The sequence below is a fragment of the Eriocheir sinensis genome, chromosome 17 (genome assembly GCF_024679095.1).
Source record: "Eriocheir sinensis breed Jianghai 21 chromosome 17, ASM2467909v1, whole genome shotgun sequence".
In the NCBI taxonomy this organism is placed as follows: Eukaryota; Metazoa; Arthropoda; class Malacostraca; order Decapoda; family Varunidae; genus Eriocheir; species Eriocheir sinensis.
Window position 1 is genome coordinate 271,679 of NC_066525.1, and position 19,288 is coordinate 290,966.

General features: G+C 46.0%; 1 protein-coding gene across 1 annotated transcript; it reads right to left on the minus strand.

Moving 5' to 3' along the window:
• Positions 1–80: 80 nt before the first annotated feature.
• On the minus strand, positions 81–15,347 carry LOC126999688 (procollagen-lysine,2-oxoglutarate 5-dioxygenase 2-like). The gene is made up of 12 exons (XM_050862422.1): positions 15,219–15,347; positions 14,670–14,962; positions 14,186–14,311; positions 13,609–13,718; positions 13,363–13,464; positions 12,967–13,083; positions 12,769–12,850; positions 2,272–2,454; positions 1,907–2,008; positions 1,466–1,567; positions 637–795; positions 81–305 (listed from the first exon to the last, which is right to left on the minus strand). The coding sequence occupies exons 2-12, from the start codon at positions 14,949–14,951 to the stop codon at positions 90–92; spliced, it is 1,581 nt and encodes a 526-aa protein (XP_050718379.1). The 5' UTR covers positions 14,952–14,962; positions 15,219–15,347; the 3' UTR covers positions 81–89.
• Between the last annotated feature and the right edge of the window lie 3,941 nt (positions 15,348–19,288).

Here is a 19,288-nt window from a genome sequence, read left to right on the forward strand (position 1 = left end):
TCATTCTGTCACTGTCACTCCCTCTTGAACACTTTCCGTCACCTTTTCAAACCAGGTCGTCCCTCCCCCTCTCTCTCTCCCCCTCTGACTCACTCCCATATCGGGCCGCCTTTGCTCCCCTCGTCATTTGTGTCCACGATCGCAATAAGGGCGTAGCGGCGGCCTGACTTGAGGGGCACGCCGTGGTGGAGGTGGAAGGGTCGGTTAGGCTGCACCACGCCCCAGCCAGTGCGGTTGTGCGGAAGGTGGATTTCTTGCTCCTCCGCGAAGTGCTTGTTTCCCAGACGGTACTCGAGGCCGCCGCCCTGTTGGAAGGTTTGGTTTTCGTAGGAGATTGGATTGCATGTAGAGGGAGGAAGGAGTGGTGGATTTGAAGGTAAGGTAAGGATGGAGAGAATGAGAATGACACTACTACTACTACTACTACTACTACTATATACTACAATGACGATAATAATAATAACAAATTGATCATAAAAAAGAGCAAGAAGAACAAAACACACACACACACACACACACACACACACACACACACACACACACACACACACCACCCCACACCCCATCCATCCATCCATCCTTCCTTCCTTACTTCCTTCCCTTCCCTAGCATTCCTTCCTTCCTCCCTCCCCTTACCGTGAAGTCGTCGTTGAGGGCCACGTTCATGGTATAGGTCGCCCCGTCCAGGTGATAGGTGAAGGTGTTGTAATGCTCGCTAGCGATGTACCGCAGCACGAACAGCAGCGCGGCGTTTCCCTTCCCACGATACCCGCCGTAGAGTGTGGCCAACAGCTCCTGGACGCCGGGGAAGAGAGGATGAAGAGTAGGAATCAGGTTGAGTTTAGCAAAGACAGGTTAGGCAAAGGTTAGGTAAAGTTAGGAAAAGTTGGGACAAGATACGATTATGACAGTATAGATTAAGATAGGGTAATGCAGAACAGAATAGTGATAGTTAAAGTTCGGAATTAAATACAAGCAAAGGATAGCTTAGGCCTTAGAAAATAGAGGTAAGGGTTAGGTTAGGAAAGACAGGCAAATGTTAGGTTAGGAAATGCACGTAGAGGTTAGGCAAAGGTTAGGTAAAGTTAGGAAAAGTTAAAACAAGACACGATTATGACAGTCTATATTGAGATAGGGTAATGCAGGAAAGAATAGTGATAGTTAAGGTTCGGAATTAAATACAAGCAAAGGTTAGTTTAGGAAATAGAGGTAAGGGTTGGGTTAGGAAAGGCAGGCAAAGGATAGGTTAGGAAATACACGTAAAGGTTATAGGTCTCACGCGTCTCCCTTCCATCGAAACCCGCCGTATATAGCACCTCCCACCATCTTACATGCAGCCCTTCTCTCCTTGCTCTTCTCTCACCTCCTTACAGCCCTTCCCTTACCCAAGCCCCAAACTTCTCCCCACCCTTTTTACAGATCCTTCCTCTTTGCCCGTCCCTTACCCTCTCCAGCCCTAACTCACCTTATGCAAAGTGTTCGACAGCAGGTGGTACTCGTTCGCAAGATCAATCTGGCTGAGGTTAATGTTGGTGCTGCTGTAGCGATGTGCCTCCTCCCTGTCATCCTGTTGCCGAAGGAGCAGAAAAAGCAGAAGGCAATGTTAAAACTAGTGATAGGAAGATGATGATGGAAAAGGACGTAAACACAAGGATAGGAATATAAGCTTGTACTAAAAAAAGAAATCTTAACAAATATCACACAAATATCGCACCCTTCCCTTGTCACCAACTTATACTTTAAACTTGTACCCCCACAAAAAATATGGCACGTAAGGTAAAGGGGAGGTATGGTATGGTAAAGTAAGGTCAGGTAAGGTAAGGTAGGGTAAGGTAAGGTAAAGTATGGTAAGGTTATAACGGCAGAAGCGTATGAGATTAGCGACCCAACAAAGGGCTCAGCTCACCACGTCCTTGTCCTGCCAGCGGCCGTAGTGCTCCATCTCTTCGATCAGCTCACGGCAGAATCGCTCCGTGAAGAGAGGCACGTAATACAGGTCCTTGCCCACCTGAGGGAAGGAATAGGACAGGTGAGGTAAGGTAAGGGAGGGAAGGGGAGAAGAGAGAAGGAAATGAAAGGGAAAGTGATATGGGGTACTCTCTCTCTCTCTCTCTCTCTCTCTCTCTCTCTCTCTCTCTCTCTCTCTCTCTCTCTCTCTCTCTCTCTCTCTCTCTCTCTCTCTCTCTCTCTCTCTCTCTCTCTCTCTCTCTCTCTCTCTCTCTCTCTGTCAATCAATCAATATATCACTCTCTGTCTATCTCTCAGTCTCACCTCCTCCGGCTGCAGCTCCCCATTGATGATCCTGGGCAGGTCGGGGTGGACGTATCGCCACTTCCACGCCAGAGGGTTGTGTCTTATACCCCACAAGTCCGCGTGCTTCCTGCCCTCCTTATAGCCGCTACGAGGGTCCAAAAGCAGCCCCGACTTCGCCCGTGTTGAGATGTAATGCAGAACCTGATGGAGGGGCGAGGGGGTGAGGTAGGGATGGGTTATAGAAGGTGTTATCGAAGGGGTTACTGACGTCGTGATGGTGGTGATGGAGGTGAAGTTGGGATTACTGGAAGGGTTGTTGGTGGTGATGGTGGAGTGGGTGGTGAAGTTGACATAAGTGGTTGGAGGGGTTGGTGGTTGTGGTGGTGGTGGTGACGTGGTGTGAGGTGATCAGCTGACAAGAGGTGTTGGTGATAAAATTAATTATGTCAGGTGTCACTTTCCTTACATCTGAACTTCCGTCTACACACACACACACACACACACACGGTTCCTCTCTCCATCCACTCATGTGTCTCATTATCAAGCACTCACACCACACGCCACGTTCATATGTTTCTTAGTCGGCACATTGTACCTCCCCGCAGCTCATTCTTTTTATCCTCATTTAGAGAATCTGGAGTTCAGGTGGTCTTTAGGACAGCATGTGGGTAGTCAGCTTGATTGATTCATTGATAGTATATTGTTGCAAGTAAACAACAAAGGAGAAGGGAGGAGCATGCCATCCCAACCCCCAGGCAGTACAGCTTGTTTGTATACATTTTAAGAGTTCAATTCCTTCATTTTCCTTTGATTTATCCCAATTTTTATTATCGTTTTGTATCCATTCTCAGTTTTAAGTAATTTCACGGGGCTAGTGATATTTGTTTGTTATGGTTGTGTGGTGAATAATTGATTGATTGATTGATAGTTTATTGTTGCAAGTAAACAACAAAGGAGAAGGGAGGAAGTAGTTTGTGTATGTTTGGTGGTTCGCTCCCGCTCATGTGTTTCGTTCCCTCTGGATGGCTCGTTTCGGATTCGCTTAGCACGTCTCGGTTTATTTCCCTCAGAAGGTGACGTTAGGTAGCTGATTCAGAGCTTTAAGCTTTCGCTGTCTGTCTTTTCTCTTGACACCACCTCCAACCTCTTTCCTTCCGTGTGTCTGGGTAGAAATTGCTGTGTGGGTGGGTGTGTTAGTGCCCCGTCTATTACTGTGTGGGTGTGGGTGTTAGAGGCCCATCTATTACAGTGTTGGTGTGTGTGTTCGTGTCCATCTATTACTGTGTTCGTGGCCCATCTGTTACTGTGGGTGGGTGTGTTATGGGCCCATCTATACTGTGAGGGTGTGGGTGATAGTGGCCCATCTATACTGTGTGGGTGTGGTGGGCCCTGGTGTTTTTTTTTGGTGGCCCCTGTTTTTTTTTTTTGGTGAGCCCTGGTGGGTTTTTCTGGTGGGACCTGGTGTGTTTTTTTGTGGGACATGGTGGTTTTTTTGTGGGGCCTGGTGTTTTTTTTTGGTGGGACCTGGTGTTTTTTTTGGTGGGGCCTTGTGTTTTTTTTTGTGGGGCCTGGTGTTTTTTTTGTGGGGCCTTGTTTTTTTTTGTGGGGCCTGGTGTTTTTTTTGTGGGGCCTTGTGTGTTTTTTGGTGGGGCCTGGTGTTTTTTTTGTGGGGCCTGGTGTTTTTTTGTGGGGCCTGGTGTTTTTTTTGTGGGGCCTGGTGTTTTTTTTGTGGGGCCTGGTGTTTTTTTGTGGGGCCTTGTGTGTTTTTTGGTGGGGCCTGGTGTATTTTTTGTGGGGCCTTGTGTTTTTTTGTGGGGCCTGGTGTTTTTTTGTGGTGCCTTGTGTTTTTTTGTTGGGCGTGGTGTGTTTTTTTGGTGGGGCCTGGTGCTTTTTTTGGTGGGGCCTGGTGTTTTTTGGGCCTGGTGTTTTTTTGGTGGGGCCTGGTGTTTTTTTTGGTGGGGCCTTTGTGTTTTTGTGGGGCCTGGTTTTTTTTTGGTGGGGCCTGGTGTTTTTTTTTGGGGCCTGGTGTGTGTTGTGGGGCCTGGTGTGTTTTGTGTGGTGGGGCCTGGTGTTTTTTGTGGGGCCTGGTGTTGTTTTTTGGTGGGGCCTGGTGTGTTTTTTGTAGGACCTGGTGGTTTTTTTTTTGGTGGGGCCTGGTGTGTTTTTTGTAGGACCTGGTGGTTTTTTTTGGTGGGGCCTGGTGTGTTTTTTGTAGGACCTGGTTTTTTTTTTGGTGGGGCCTGGTGTTTTTTTTTTGGTGGGGCCTGGTGTTTTTGTGGTGGGCCCTGTTTTTTTTTTTGGTGGGGCCTGGTGTTTTTTTGTGGGGCCTTGTGTGTTTTTTTGTAGGGCCTGGTGTTTTTTTTTTTGGTGGGGCCTGGTGTGTTTTTTGTAGGACCTGGTGGGTTTTTTTGTGGGACCTGTTTTTTTTTTTTTTTGGCGGGGCCTGGTGTGGTTAATGTTTATAATGATGCCATCTTAGTTGGCACATTCTACCTGCCCGCAGCTCATTTTTTTATCCTTATATAGAGAGAATCTGGAGTCTGGGTTGATAGGTGGTTTTTAGGACATGTGGGTGGTCTTAGGCCATGCGCCGATGACTTATGGTGGTGGTACGTGATAGTGATGGTGGTACATGATAGTGGTGGTGGTGGTACGTGATAGTGGTGGTGGTGGTGGTACGTGATAGTGGTGGTGGTGGTACGTGATAGTGGTGGTGGTGGTGGTACGTGATAGTGGTGTTGGTGTTGGTGGTGGTGGTACATGATAGTGGTGATGGTGGTGGTGGTACGTGATAGTGGTGGTGGTGGTGGTGGTACATGATAGTGGTGATGGTGGTGGTGGTACGTGATAGTGGTGGTGGTGGTGGTGGTACGTGATAGTGGTGGTGGTGGTGGTGGTACGTGATAGTGGTGTTGGTGGTGGTGGTGGTACGTGATAGTGGTGGTGGTGGTGGTGGTGGTGGTACGTGAGTGGTGGTGGTGGTGGTGGTGGTACGTGAGTGGTGGTGGTGGTGGTGGTGGTACGTGATAGTGGTGGTGGTGGTGGTGGTACGTGATAGTGGTGGTGGTACGTGATGGTGGTGGTGGTGCCCTTGCCTTGCCTTGCCTTTCCCTTGCACTCAAAACTTTTCTTGGCATGTTGCTGGGGAAAAAAGATCTGAATATGTAGTGAAAGTTGAGTGAAAAGTGTAATAGTGGAAAATAGCAAAAGCGCATAGGCAGGCAAATCAGGGAAAGAAAAGGACAGAAAACCTAAGTTCAGGATGAATGCTTAAGCCTTGCCTTGCCCTTGCCTTGATTTGCCCTTGCCTTGACTTAATTGCCTTGCCTTGCCTTGCCCAGCCCTTCCCTTGCCTTGCCCTTCCCTTGCCCTGTCCTGCCTTGGCTGCCAGCCCTGTGCGTCTCGCCTTCTTGGCTGGCTGGCCTTGTGCGTTCCCTGACATTGCCTTCTTGGCTGGCCAGCCCTGTGCGTCTCGTCTTCTTGGCTGGCCATATATAGCCCTGTGCTTTGTCCTTCCCTTGCCTTGTCCTTCCCTTGCCCTGACCTTCCCTTGTCCTGCCCTTCCCTTCCCTTGCCCAGCCCTTCCCTTGCCCTGCCCTTCCCTTGCCTTGTCCTGCCTTGGCTGCCAGCCCTGCGCGTCTCGTCTTCTTGGCTGGCTGGCCTTGTGCGTTCCCTGACCTTGCCTTCTTGGCTGGCCAGCCCTGTGCGTCTCGTCTTCTTGGCTGGCCATATATAGCCCTGTGCGTTGGTCTCCCTTGCCTTGTCCTTCCCTTGCCCTGACCTTCCCTTGCCCTGCCCTTTCCTTGCCTTGCCTTGCCCTTCCCTTGCCTTGCCCTGCCCTTCCCTTGCCTTCCCTTGCCTTGCCTTGCCCTTTATTCACTTGTACTACTGAGCACTTCATCCTGAACTTAGGTTTTCTGTCCATTTCTTTCCCTGATTTGCCTACCTATGCGCTTTTGCTATTTTCCATTATTACATTTTTCATTCAACTTTCACTACATGCCCAGATCTTTTTTTGCAGCAACATGCCAAGAAAATTTTTGTGTGAGGTATTAATTTCACTGCTTCCTCTTTACATCCTTATGGTCCTAACACGGTACTTATTCCTCCGTCTTCCTCCTCCACTCTGCTATGCCACTCCTCTTCCCCAATGATCTCCACCACAGATGCTAATAGCCTTTGCCTCTCCTCTTCATGCCTGTCACAGGCCACTATCAGGTGCTCTTTTTGTTTCTTTTTCCCCTATACAAACGCTGCAGTTTTTGTCCTTCTCATCTCTGCTTCTCTCCTTTACTTGTTGTTCCAGTCCTTGCCTTGAACAGCAGCTTATTCCCCCAGTCTCCCTGGTACCAATTCCCTGGCCTCTGGGTTATACGTCTTACGACAAGTTACCAAGGAATATTAAGGTACATGGGAATATATAAATATCGACTAAACTATACATAAGAAGAATGAAGTGGAAAGGTTCTGACGTATATGTATATATCTAAGTGTGTTGTAAGGAATATTTTTAAAATTTAAAGTACCAGGTTATATTTTCATGCATGTACGTACTGCGCGATATGTTTACGCATCTATGAAGTCTCGGGTTATATATTTGTAAGTGTGCACTGCTGCTCCGGCTATCGCAACCCTTACTTCTGCTACCCATGTACTGCCCAGACCTTTAATATACCCCAACTTCAGCATCTCCATTTAAGAGAAGCACTGGGGGGCAGCATGGGCCTGGCAAAAGTCGTAGGAACTGGCACGCGCTATAGATAAAATCTGCTTTGTGTTGTTGCTCCTCGTACTGTGGCAATGACACACGGTACCAAACACCCCGTTATACAGTGTCTGCAGTAAGGGTTATACGTGATGATTTCTATACGCAAGTAAATATACGTAACGAAAAAAGGTTGATTAAAATGCTTTGTTTCCTTAAGGATGATTCTTGATGACATATGATTGTAGGTCTGCAGGAAGGGTTATACGTGATGATTTCTATACATAACAGGAAAATGAAGAATGAGATGTTTGTATAATGTCAAAAGGGCCGATTCTCGATGATGTGTGTCTGTGTTGCATTCTCCCATATATACACTCCAAGCTTACATGAAGAGCTATACGTACTTAAATTTATAAAATCAATTATACATAAAAGGAAAATGATGAATATTCATCAAGAAGTTTGTATAGGGTCAAAAGGGCTGATTCTCGACGATGTATGTCTGTATTGCTTTCTTTTATACGCTCCTTGCTTGTAGGAAGGGCTATACGCACTGAAATTTATACACGAGCAATTATACTTATATTTGTAAGTATGTGTACGATGCGACATTTTAAGCGTACGTTACTGGGTTATATTTGTAAGTATATGTATGAAGCGATATATTTACGTATGTTTAGGTGGTATAGTTTAAGCAAAAGGTACTGGGTTTTATATTTCTAAGTGTGTGTACTAAACTATATATTTACATGTCTACCAGTGGGAGTGGGATGTATTTTAAGTACGTGCTATGGGAAAATACATATGGGGAGCGTATTAATCTGGCATAATGGTAGTATCGTAACAGCTTTGGTGCTGCTGCGATTGGCTATCAACAACATCTATGGCTTTTGAATGCCAAACCTAACTTCCTCTTCGACTATTCACATTAACCTTTTTGCTGCTGCTGCTGCTATTAACAACTATATATGGTTTCTGCATGACAATATTTGCTGCTGCGGCTATTTACTATTTCTACGGATTTTGGGTATTGCAACAAACCCATACACTGTTGATCGAAACAACCTAGCAAGCTTTTGTTACAACACCGCGCACTTTCGTTACAACCACGTATGCTTTCAAAACAATTCTGTACCCTTTTGTTACAATCCCATGTGCTTTTATAACAACGTGCACTCTTTCGTAACAATTAATTTTCTGACCAAATAAAAGAGGATTAGGCCTACGGGGGACACCTCTTGAAAAAAAAAACGCACCAAGACTTTTACCTCAAATCAAGGTGGTGTGGAAATAAAGTCAACACACGAACACACACACAGTACCATACACCCCGTTATACAGTGTCTCCGCCATACGAAGACACACATATACGGTTGAGAGGGCTGATCCTTGATGATGTATGGTTGAATGTCTGCAGTAAGGGTTATACGTGATTTCTAAACGCAAGTAAATATACGTAACGAAAAATGGTTGATTAAAATGCCTTCTGTTTCCTTAGGGATGATTCTTGATGACATATGATTATATGTCTGCAGGAAGGGTTATACGTGATGATGTCTATACACAAACTAATATATATTACAGGAAAATGAATAAGGTTAGTATATAAGGTCGAAAGGGGTGGTTCTCTGCGATGCATGTCTGTATTGCATTCTTTTATACACCCCATGCTTGCAGGAAGGGCTATACGTACTGAAATTTATACACAAGTAATTATACGCAGCAGGAAATGAAGAATGGAATGTTTGTATAAGGTCAAAAGGGCTGGTTCTTGATGATGTGTCTGTGTTGCATTCTTTCCTACTCCATGCTTGCAGGAAGGGTTATACCTTATACCTACTGAAATTTATGCAAAAGAAATTATACGTAACAGGAAAATGATAAATGAGATGGTTATATGAGGTCAAAAGGGCTGAATCTCGATGATGTGTCTGTGTTGCATTCGTTCATACAGGAAGGGTTATACGTAATGACTTATATACACAAACTAATATACATAACAGGGAAATGATGAATAAGATGTTTGTATGAGGTCAAAAGGGCGTGTCCAGCTACTTTCTCGTGAACGCAGTCCTTGCCCCATTACTTTTCAACACTTAAATGAATTGCTTATTAGGCAGAGTTGTGGATCAGTAGGCCTAATTGTGGAGCATCTGTTTGCAGTATCACACTTCTGTGGAGTCACTGGAGGTCTAGGTACGTGATGGCTCTCAAGGCACTGCACGAGGAGGCGAAACTCTTGAGAAGGGGCTCCTGGGCCAAGATCAAGATACAGGTGAGGAGGCTTACTAGATGAAACTAAAGTCTGTTCATTCTTATGGTGAGGACATTGTGGTCTTGGAAACGTTCACATATCTTGGTAGAACAGTGCAGAACTACGGCAGGTCTCGTCAAATCTTACGACGGATTCTTTGCCACGCATTGCCTCGCTCAGCACGGGTGTATGGCGTTATCGATAGTTAACTGTGCATAAGGACAAAGATCCAAATCTCTTAGTTACGTGTGTCCATCCATGTCTTACTGTATGGCTGTGAGACATGGGCATTGAATAGTGACTTGAAGAGGCGGACTGATATGCTTTTGATAACAAGTGCCTATTTAGAAGCATGGGAAATCGCTTGAATGACAATGTGTCGAAGCGGTGATAACTCCGTGAAACTGATTCGAAGCTTATTACCTACATACTCCGTGAACACCAGCTCCGGCTTTACGGGCATGTAGCACCCTACCCAGAACTCGACACTGCTAAGTGGACGTCCACAGAGTTCGTGGATTGTGCAAGTCGATAGATTCTGCCCTGCATGGAGACCTATCCGGAAGAACTCCCGGTTTGGACTGGACAGTAACAGCCGATATTCAATCCAGGCGACAGATTCCACCCGTGAGGCCTCCCGCGGAGCACACCAACGAGGACTGCCATACGTCACCGTTGGCCCCAACCCTTCCCTCCGCCACACAGCCCTCCCCAGGCGGCTACCACTGCTGTATCATGTATCTTTATGTATAATTAAGAAGCATCCACATCAAGAACATCCCACAGAGCTACAGGACGAAGACAATCGCTGGCCATCGCCGTGTGTCCTCTCCACCTCCGTGTCCTTCCCTTCAACCCTCGCCGCTCATCCACCCTGCCCACAACACACTGCTTCCTGCCTCCACACACCCTCTCCTGCTGCTGCATCATGTGTATAACATTCACCAGAACCTCCTCGAAGCTCAGCTCTGCATGAAAAGCACCAGAAATAGCCAGGAAAAAGGGACATGATATAGAAAATTCAGCTTCCGACATCTTGCCTTGCTGCGGGGCGTGCGGAAGGGGAACTCGCTGCCCCCCGATACAAAATGGTGCCCGAGGCTTGCCAGTGTTTCGTGAGGCTGATACTCAAGATATAAGCCTGTCACAAAGCGAAAAATGGTTGAAGAACATCGTACTGAAGACACAGTCAATGATTCGAGGGTGAGAAGCATGTCAAACCAGCGAGCAAGGGCGCCTGACGACTGGCGGTGGGCGGGGCTTGGAGCATGAATGAACTGGGGGAGGCGAGGAGAGGCCGCTTATACTACGTCGATATCCTCCTTTAAGAGCTCGCCCCTGGCTGTGAAACGATCATCCCTTACTCTTATGTGCCTACAGTTTATTCCCGTCCGATGCTACTAGTGTATTACGCCCCGTGTGGACAGTAACAGTCGATATTCACCCGGCGGTAGACTCAGCCCTTCAAGCCCGCGAGTAGTAAAGGTTAGGACTGCCATATGTCACCGTCGACCCCAACCCTTACTCCCGCCACACAGCCCTCCGCAGCCACCACCACTGCTGTATCGTGTCTTTTTATGTATAATAAGCAGCATCCACATAAGGAACAGCTCAGGGAGCTATAAGACGAAGGCAATCGCTGGTCATCGCCGTTTGTCGTCTCCGCCTCCGTGTACCTCATCCACCCTCACCCAACACACTGCTCCCTGCCTCCACAGCCTCCAAACACCCTCTCTTGCTGCTTCATTACGTGTATAGTATTCACCAAAAGCTCCTCGAAGCACACCAGTGCATGAGAAGCACTAGAAAGAGCTAGATAAAAGGAACAAGCTATAAAAATTTCAGCTACCGACATTGACATCGCTTGGGGCGGGACTTGGGACGCCAGAATGTGCACAGCCGCCCTCCATTACGTATAAGACAACTCGACACTTGGGAGGATCCAGGGCAGCGGCCAGACACGCGTTACAAGGAAATATTAAGTCTGTGATCATATAGAGCTGCGTTAGGAAAGATGTTTGGTGAGGAAAAGTATATTGGTCCACGCATACAAGATACGTTAGAGGCCTCGCCCACGAAATTCATTGAACTAGCTGAACGTAACCCAACGGTCGCCTGTACCGAACACCCAAAATTACGTGGTGCTATTAGCTTCTGGAGACGTACAAGCGCCTACAAGAGGAAGAAGAATAGGGTATTTAGGTTGCACGGCAGTCTCAGTGAGCCAATAGCAAAACATAAAAAGAGTTGTTGCCTCGCGCACGCCCCCTTTTGGACCATAATAGCCTCTGTACGGGCTACCAGGACGGCCACAGCGGCGATACTATATGCCTTCCTCTTGTTTAACCTGTTCCTGCATTCCTGTCACTCGTAAATGACTGATAATAATGACCAAAAGATGAAAATTTTAGCTCTAAATCTCTCCCTTCTCTGAGCGGAGCGCGGGGCGGCGGAGAGGCGAGGCGTGAGTCACCGCCACACGCCGGGCTGCACGGCGGAACTCAACACTCTTTTCTTCATAGAATTAACTGTTTCCTCGTTCTCATTTTCTTTCATTTGCTGCATATGATTATGCTGGGGCTTAATGTTTATAGAAATGACACCGTGCTCTCTCTGTCTTCCTTGCGTAAGCCGTGAGAAGCGAAGACATGATCACATAACAGGCAGGCAGCGGACCGTGAAATGACAGCCCGGCGCAACTACGTAAATGCTTTCCCTCTTTGTTTTAACTGTTTCCCCGTTCCCTTGGCATGTTGTAAATGATTGATAATGCTGATAGGAAGACCACAGTGCTATCTCTTTCCTGTGTAAGGAGAGGGAAGGGGTGAGCGAGACTGCTGAACCGGGAGGGGAAGTTGGATAGCAAGGTTCCTTGGAACCTTGCTGGACAGAGAGAGAGCGGGGCGGGCAGCTAACGTGTTAAGTCAGGCAGCGGTGGAAGTGAGTCTATCTTAAAACCGTTTCCCCGTCTCTCTCTCTTGTTAAAGATTGCAGTTAGAGTTAGAAATAAGCTGAATGTCGTATACTTTATGCAAAGATGCAAAGAGGCTGTAAGTAGCTCTGATGCGTCCCCCGGAGGTTATTCACTGGGTACGGCGCGGTGAAGTGCACGAGCCCGGAGTGATCGAGAGGCAGCGGGCGTTATAGACTATGGAAGAGACAGAGAAGGTTGGCGATATTATAATGACGATGAGGAGTAAGAAATGGACTTGTGCAGAACAGATAAAAGGTAGAGAAAGTGGCAACCCATGAATTCTAGCTGAGGAGAACTATACGAGCCCAGAGAGTGACAAGCAGTGGGCGTTGCAGACTACGGAAGACAGAAAGTTGGTAATGTTATAATGACGATGAGGAGTAAGAAATGGACTTGGGCAGATCGTGTCATGCGTAGAACAGATAAGAGGTAGACACAGAGTGGCAACATAGGAATTGTAGAAGTCAGGACAGAGGGCGAACCAGGTGGAGATGATAGTTACATAGTGGTGTTGGTGATTGAGTGTCCTCCTCCTCTCCTCCCTCTTCTCCTCCTCCTCCTCCCTTGCCCAATACTTACCCTCCGCCCCTGAAGAAGGTCCTGAAGGTAGTCTCTTTGCACCAGACGGAAGACCTTCACCTCCGCCACCCTCAGCGTTCCTCTGTGTGGCAAAGAAGAAACACAGGGAAGTCGGTAACCGTGGAATAGCTATCCTATGACACAAGCACGTATGGCATAGGACACACAGAACTAAAATATAAAAAACAAGTGCGTTACCTGACGGCGCGCCTCCTAATAAGGTCGTCCCACTGGCTCTGTTCCTCGCCCTCCTTGGATACAAAGTTGACCTCCCCGCCCCCGTGACGCTGCTTCAAGACGGAACCCACCACCGGCCTGTTTAAGGGATGAGGGGGGTGACACACACACACACACACACACACACACACACACACGTAGACTCTCAGTATCACATCACGTAGTTCTCAGTTAAATCAATTATATATATATATATATATATATATATATATATATATATATATATATATATATATATATATATATATATATATATATATATATATATATCTATATATATCTATATATATCTCTCTCTCTCTCTCTCTCTCTCTCTCTCTCTCTCTCTCTCTCTCTCTCCCTTACTCACTCACTCACTTATCGGCATGGACCAGCTCGGCCAGGGTCTTGGGGTCATTCAGGGCCACACGAGGTTCCATCAGGGCCACAAAGGAGCAGTTGACGTCAGCACACCTCGCCCTGGACGGAGAAGATGGGTCAGGAGGAGGAGGAGTAGAAGGCGACTAGACCATAGAAAACGTGTGGTGTCAGTAGCTATGTAAGTATATGTACATCTCCATTTCTCTCAGTATCCATCTGTCTGTTTGGCTATCTGTCACTCACGTCAGAAGTTGTGGGTCCGGGTCCAGGTCCAGGTCGTGGGTGACGGACGCATAGCTCGCCCTGTTGTCATCCACGAAGGCCTCGATCTCAGCTTCCTGCACGCCAACCCCCTGACGAGACACATAGATAGATAGATAGAGAGAGAGAGAGATGGGGGAAGGGAAGGGACAAGGAATGTGACAGTGTTATTAGAAATTATTATCCATATTAATAAGCTTACATTACGGCCACTCTAGTTAAGGAGAAAGGGTGGTGGTGGTGGTGGTGGTTCAATGACCGCGGTGAAAAGGAGACAGAGATGATGATGAAAATAATGATACCAATAATAATAATACCAATAATAATAATAATAATAATAATAATAATAATAATAATAATAATAATAATAATAATAATAATAATAATAATAAAAATAGTGATAGTAGTAGCAGAAGTAGTGTATAGTATTAGTATTAGTAGTAGTAGTAATAGTAGTAGTAGTAGTTTAATAGTAGTAGTAGTAAAATATAATAAAAAATAAAACCCACCCACCCACCCACACCAACACCCCCCCTCCATCCCCCCTCCTCCACCTTACCTTGCCGTATATCCAGACATGCATCGCCTCCTTCGGGTACTCCTGCATCGTCAGCCCCGTCAAAACGTCCTCCAGGAAGGGCACATAAGAAGTTCCCAGGTATAGATTCACAACCACCACCGCCGCCTATGGGAGATATTTACATAGATTTACACAGATCCACACAGACCCTAGATAGAGAGAGAGAGAGAGAGAGATTGAGAGATTGAGAGAGAGAGAGAGAGAGAGAGAGAGAGAGAGAGAGACCCCATGGTCCAGACTTGGTGGTCTGTGTTAAATAAGAGTGAAAAGTGTCATCGATCATAAACAATGTTGATCTGTCTACATTTCGAAAACCATTGTTAGTTTAGAGAGAGAGAGAGAGATAATCGCATTCATATATGCATGTAAAAATGTATTAACCTTATTTTCAAACGATTTTTTCTCTTTCATATCCTTTCAACTTTTAACTTCCCCCTCCTCCTCCTCCTCTTCTCTTACTCACGGCGGCGTCCTGCAGGGAGATATGCTTGCAGGGGTCCTTTGCTCCCCCCTCTTCCTCCTCCTCCTCCTCTTCCTTCTTCTTCCTCTTCATCCTCTGAGCCACTTCCAGGATATTATATAGGTCAATATCCTTCTTATTATCATACACCAACAGGGGTACCAAGGCTTCTTTTATCTTTCCTTCCTCCTCCTCCTCCTCCTCCTCTTCCTTCATTCCCTTCCATTCCCTCGGGCCACTTTTCTTTCGTTCTGGGTGGAATGTCACCTTGAGGGGCAACTCCATCTTGAGAGCACCTTTTGAGAGGGAGAGATATGCATGGGTGATGTTAAAAGGGACATGGGGAGGAAGAGGAGGAGAACAGGGATGAGAAGGGTGTCACACGCGTCAGTATTGTCCATTGAAACGTAGACAAGACCAAGAGAGAAAGCTATAAGAGGAGAGAGCAAATGAATTTAAAGGTACAATTTGGATATAACAGAGACAGGACACGTAGTTTCATTCTGGTATATATAAACACTAGCATATCAACACAAAGATCTTTTAGCATACCTTGGGTCCTGTCCACGCCCAGGAAAAGCACGTGGGTCCCAGCCTTGTCCTGCAGCACGCCCTCCTCGGACACACGACCCCGTACCGTAGCCAGGAGGGAACCCGCTCGACCCAGCACGGCTCCTCCTGTTAAAGAGATTACATAGATAGATAGACAGAGGTATAGATGAATAGACAGATAGATATATAGATACTTGAAAAATGTACTAGACTGCGCTTATTTATATTAGCATTTTAATATAACAGAAAATTATAATGAGTTTAATAAGCCAAGAAAATTTTCAAATATTACTAGATTAAATATGCAAACAGTGACCTTGTAACACACACACACACACACACACACACACACACACACACACACACACACACACGAAGACTCTATCTATTTAACTGTGTGTGTGTGTGTGTGTGTGTGTGTGTGTGTGTGTGTGTGTGTGTGTGTGTGTGTGTGTGTGTGTGTGTAAAGCCTCCTCGAGCCGATTGTTTGCCTCCTCCTTCTCCTCCTCCTCCTCCTCCTCCTCCTCCTCCTCCTCCTCCTCTTCCTCTTCTTCTTTTCTTTCACCATGTCTTCCTCCATTCCTTTCTTCCTTCTTCCTCTTCTCATTATTTTCATCATTTGCTTCTTCTTCTCTTTTTCTCTCCTCCTCTTCCTCTTCTTCCTCTTCGTCCTCTGTATTTTTCCTCCCCTTTTCCTCCTTCCTCTTATTACCGATATTCTTTTTCCTCACATTTTCCTCCTCTTCCTCTTCCTCCTCCTTGTGACCGTGTTGTTTTTCGATCATCAAATCCTTCTCCTCCTCCTCCTCTTCTTCCTCCTCCTCTTCTACTGTCTCTCCCTTCTTGCTTTTCTTGTATCTTTTCTCTTTTTTCTTCTTTTCCTCTTCCTCTTCCTCTTCCTCTTTCTCCTTCTTCTTCTTTAAATGTTTGCTTTCTTCTTCTTTTTCATCTTCCTTCTTTTCCTTCTTCTTCTTTCCTTCCTTCCTAGTCTCCTCTTCCTCCTCGTCCTCGTCCTCCTTCTCCTTATCAGTCTTCAAGGGCGGCGAGGCGACCAACACAGCGTCCCCAAGCGCCTCTAATCTTCCCAGGGCGTCCTTGTAACGCTGCACCAGGAACACGAACTCGCCCGCGCGCCTGAGGAATGGATTGGAAAAAAAATATATTCTTGCAGAGCATGAAGAAAATAAGGAAGATTCGTTTATATTAATGGAAGGGAACCACATGCAATGAGAGAGAGAGAGAGAGAGAGAGAGAGAGAGAGAGAGAGAGAGAGAGAGAGAGAGAGAGAGAGAGAGAGAGAGAGAGAGAGAGAGAGAGAGAGAGAGAGAGAGAGAGAGAGAGAGAGAGAGAGAGAGAGAGAGTGACAGAGAGAGAGATTGAGAGAGAGAGAGAGAGAGAGAGAGAGAGAGAGAGAGAGAGAGAGAGAGAGAGAGAGAGAGAGAGAGAGAGAGAGAGAGAAGGAAAAAAAGGAATAATTACAGGAACCATAAATTCTCTCTCTCTCTCTCTCTCTCTCTCTCTCTCTCTCTCTCTCTCTCTCTCTCTCTCTCTCTCTCTCTCTCTCAATAGCCGATTTGAGCAAGCTGTGAGGTGACAAATGGTGTGTGTGTGTGTGTGTGTGTGTGTGAGAGAGAGAGAGAGAGAGAGAGAGAGAGAGAGAGAGAGAGAGAGAGAGAGAGAGAGAGAGAGAGAGAGAGAGAGAGAGAGAGAGAGAGAGAGAGAGAGAGAGAGAGAGAGAGAGAGAGACACACACACACACACACACACACACACACACACACACACACACACACACACACACACTTACAGATTAGCCACGACAACAAAATCCTCAGGCGGCAGATTACTTAGACGCGATTCCAGCATGTTCTTCCACTCACACTTGTCCACCCCTATCTCCTCCGCCTCCACCACCGCCGCCGCCGCCGCCCCACACCTGCTCCACCTCCCCCTTAGCACCTGCAAACAAGGGAAACCAGGTGAGCTAACAGGCCAGGTATCCATCCATTCATCACAAGCTAACTGGTATCTGAGACTAATAATCCTCTATAAAATTTCAATACCTCTCATTATTTGTTATTTTATTATTCATTATTTATTGAGGCCGTTGCAAAGGCTATCTCCCCGGGTATGTAAGCTAATAACACTCTTAGGAACACCAATCTCCCTCATTATATTTTATTCTACATGATAAAAAAGATGTTTGGAAAGACTGAAACTAATTGCCTCTTAAGATGTATCTGATTAATCATAGCTTGAATCAACTTAATATAACTTCTAACTCAAATCAAGGCTTCCCTTACCCACCTCAACGCTAGGGAAGCCGAGTTTGCAGGCGGAGTGCAGGAAGTGAGAGAGTGACTGTTCCTTCCCCGGCTCCTTCTCGTCCTCCTCCTCCTCCTCCGTCTCCTCCTCAACCAGGGCCAGCACGTGTAGCTCTGAGGAAGGAAGGAAAGGCACGGAAAGGGGTTAGGTATATATATGAGTGCCTGCCGTACGATCAAAATAGGAAATAATGCCAAAGAGTTATAGAGGTACTGGGGTATGTTTATGGGTATTACAGATGATGGAATTAAAAGCTTATATGGTAAATAGCGACATAGAGTGATATTAAGAGACACTAGGGTACTTTTTATAGACATCCTGTTAAGAATTAGAAGTTATAATCGTACTGGAGTTTAAATTATTGACGTTTATTAAGACAACCACCTTCCAAGATCAATGAAACAGACCTTTAGAGACATGTGTGGACGGAAGGTCATCTACACCAGCCTTGTCCGCCCTTAACACCGGGATCAGCACCACCAACACCATTAGAGGATATATGTATGGACCGACACCAACACCACCACCAGCACCACCGGTAAGACGTTTAGCAGCCATGGTATTCAAGAGGGCTTTCACTATACAAGGGAACAGGGAATTTGACACCGCCACCAAAACCGCCGCTGCCTCCACCGTGCTCTTCCCCTTACCAGGAAAAGACGCAAGGCAAGGCTGTTATACGCGTCTCGTACACGTCATCACACAGAGAGGAAAGGATGGTGATTAATCCTCTTCCTCCTCCTCCTCCTCCTCCTCTTCATTATCATCATCATCATATTCTTCCTCCTCCTCCTCCTTCTCCTCCTCCTCCTCCTCCTCCTACTACTACTACTACTACTACTACTGCTACTACTACTACTACTACTATTTACTTATCTACCTAGTCTCTCTCTCTCTCTCTCTCTCTCTCTCTCTCTCTCTCTCTCTCTCTCTCTCTCTCTCTCTCTCTCTCTCTCTCTCTCTCTCTCTCTCTCTCTCTCTTTCAGCTTTATTATTTTTTCTTTATCTCGTGTTTGTTTAAAGTCTCAACAATAACCTTGAAACATTTATATATATTTTTTGGTTGTTCACTCAGGCTCGTTATATCACTGATGTTTTATCTCTCGTTTAATTAAACACGAACATGGAAGGCTGAGTCGAGCGCTTTTCTGCACTTTAATAAATTTCGTATCGTGAACCTCGTTTCTCACTGTTGCTGGTATCGTTATTACATTTCTTAGAGTCTAAAACGTTGATGAAATAATAACAGTGGTAATAAAAGTCTGCATAATAGCATACGACCACATTAGCTATCTTATTTTCCGTTCATATATTCACTAACTCATTTTCTTAGCTTACATGCTTTTATATTTTACGATTTTTTTTAACGTTTCAACCGCTCCCTTAATATTTTTTGTTATTTTATCTGTCTACTTTCCTACACGTCACTAGTAAAGGTTCTGAGAGGTTGTAAGGTGCCCCCACCCATGATTCGAACCTGTGAATTGTACTCCCCACGTCTTCATAATAGCAGTTGTGTTTGATATCATACTTATAAGACACCCACATTCACCCACCCACCCACACACACACATACAATACTCATGCATGCTTTCTCTTTCTCATCTTCAAGTACTACCCCTTTACTAACGCTTAAAGCTTCCACTGGGTTGTAAAATGTCCCCCCTATGATTTGAACCCATGCACTGCACGCCCCACAAGAGAGTGAAAGGGACAAGAGTAACACCAACAGAAGGGTGACAAAG

What these genes read in the sequence shown, in the direction of transcription:
- LOC126999688 (XM_050862422.1), bottom strand. Translation starts at nt 14,951, where the DNA reads ATGGAGTTGCCCCTCAAGGTGACATTCCACCCAGAACGAAAGAAAAGT. An exon ending in TGTCGAACACTTTGCATAAG is followed by an intron (nt 796 to 1,465) that starts GTGAGTTAGGGC and finishes CCCGGCGTCCAG; the next exon opens with GAGCTGTTGGCCACACTCTA. An exon ending in CCCTCAACGACGACTTCACG is followed by an intron (nt 306 to 636) that starts GTAAGGGGAGGG and finishes ACCTTCCAACAG; the next exon opens with GGCGGCGGCCTCGAGTACCG.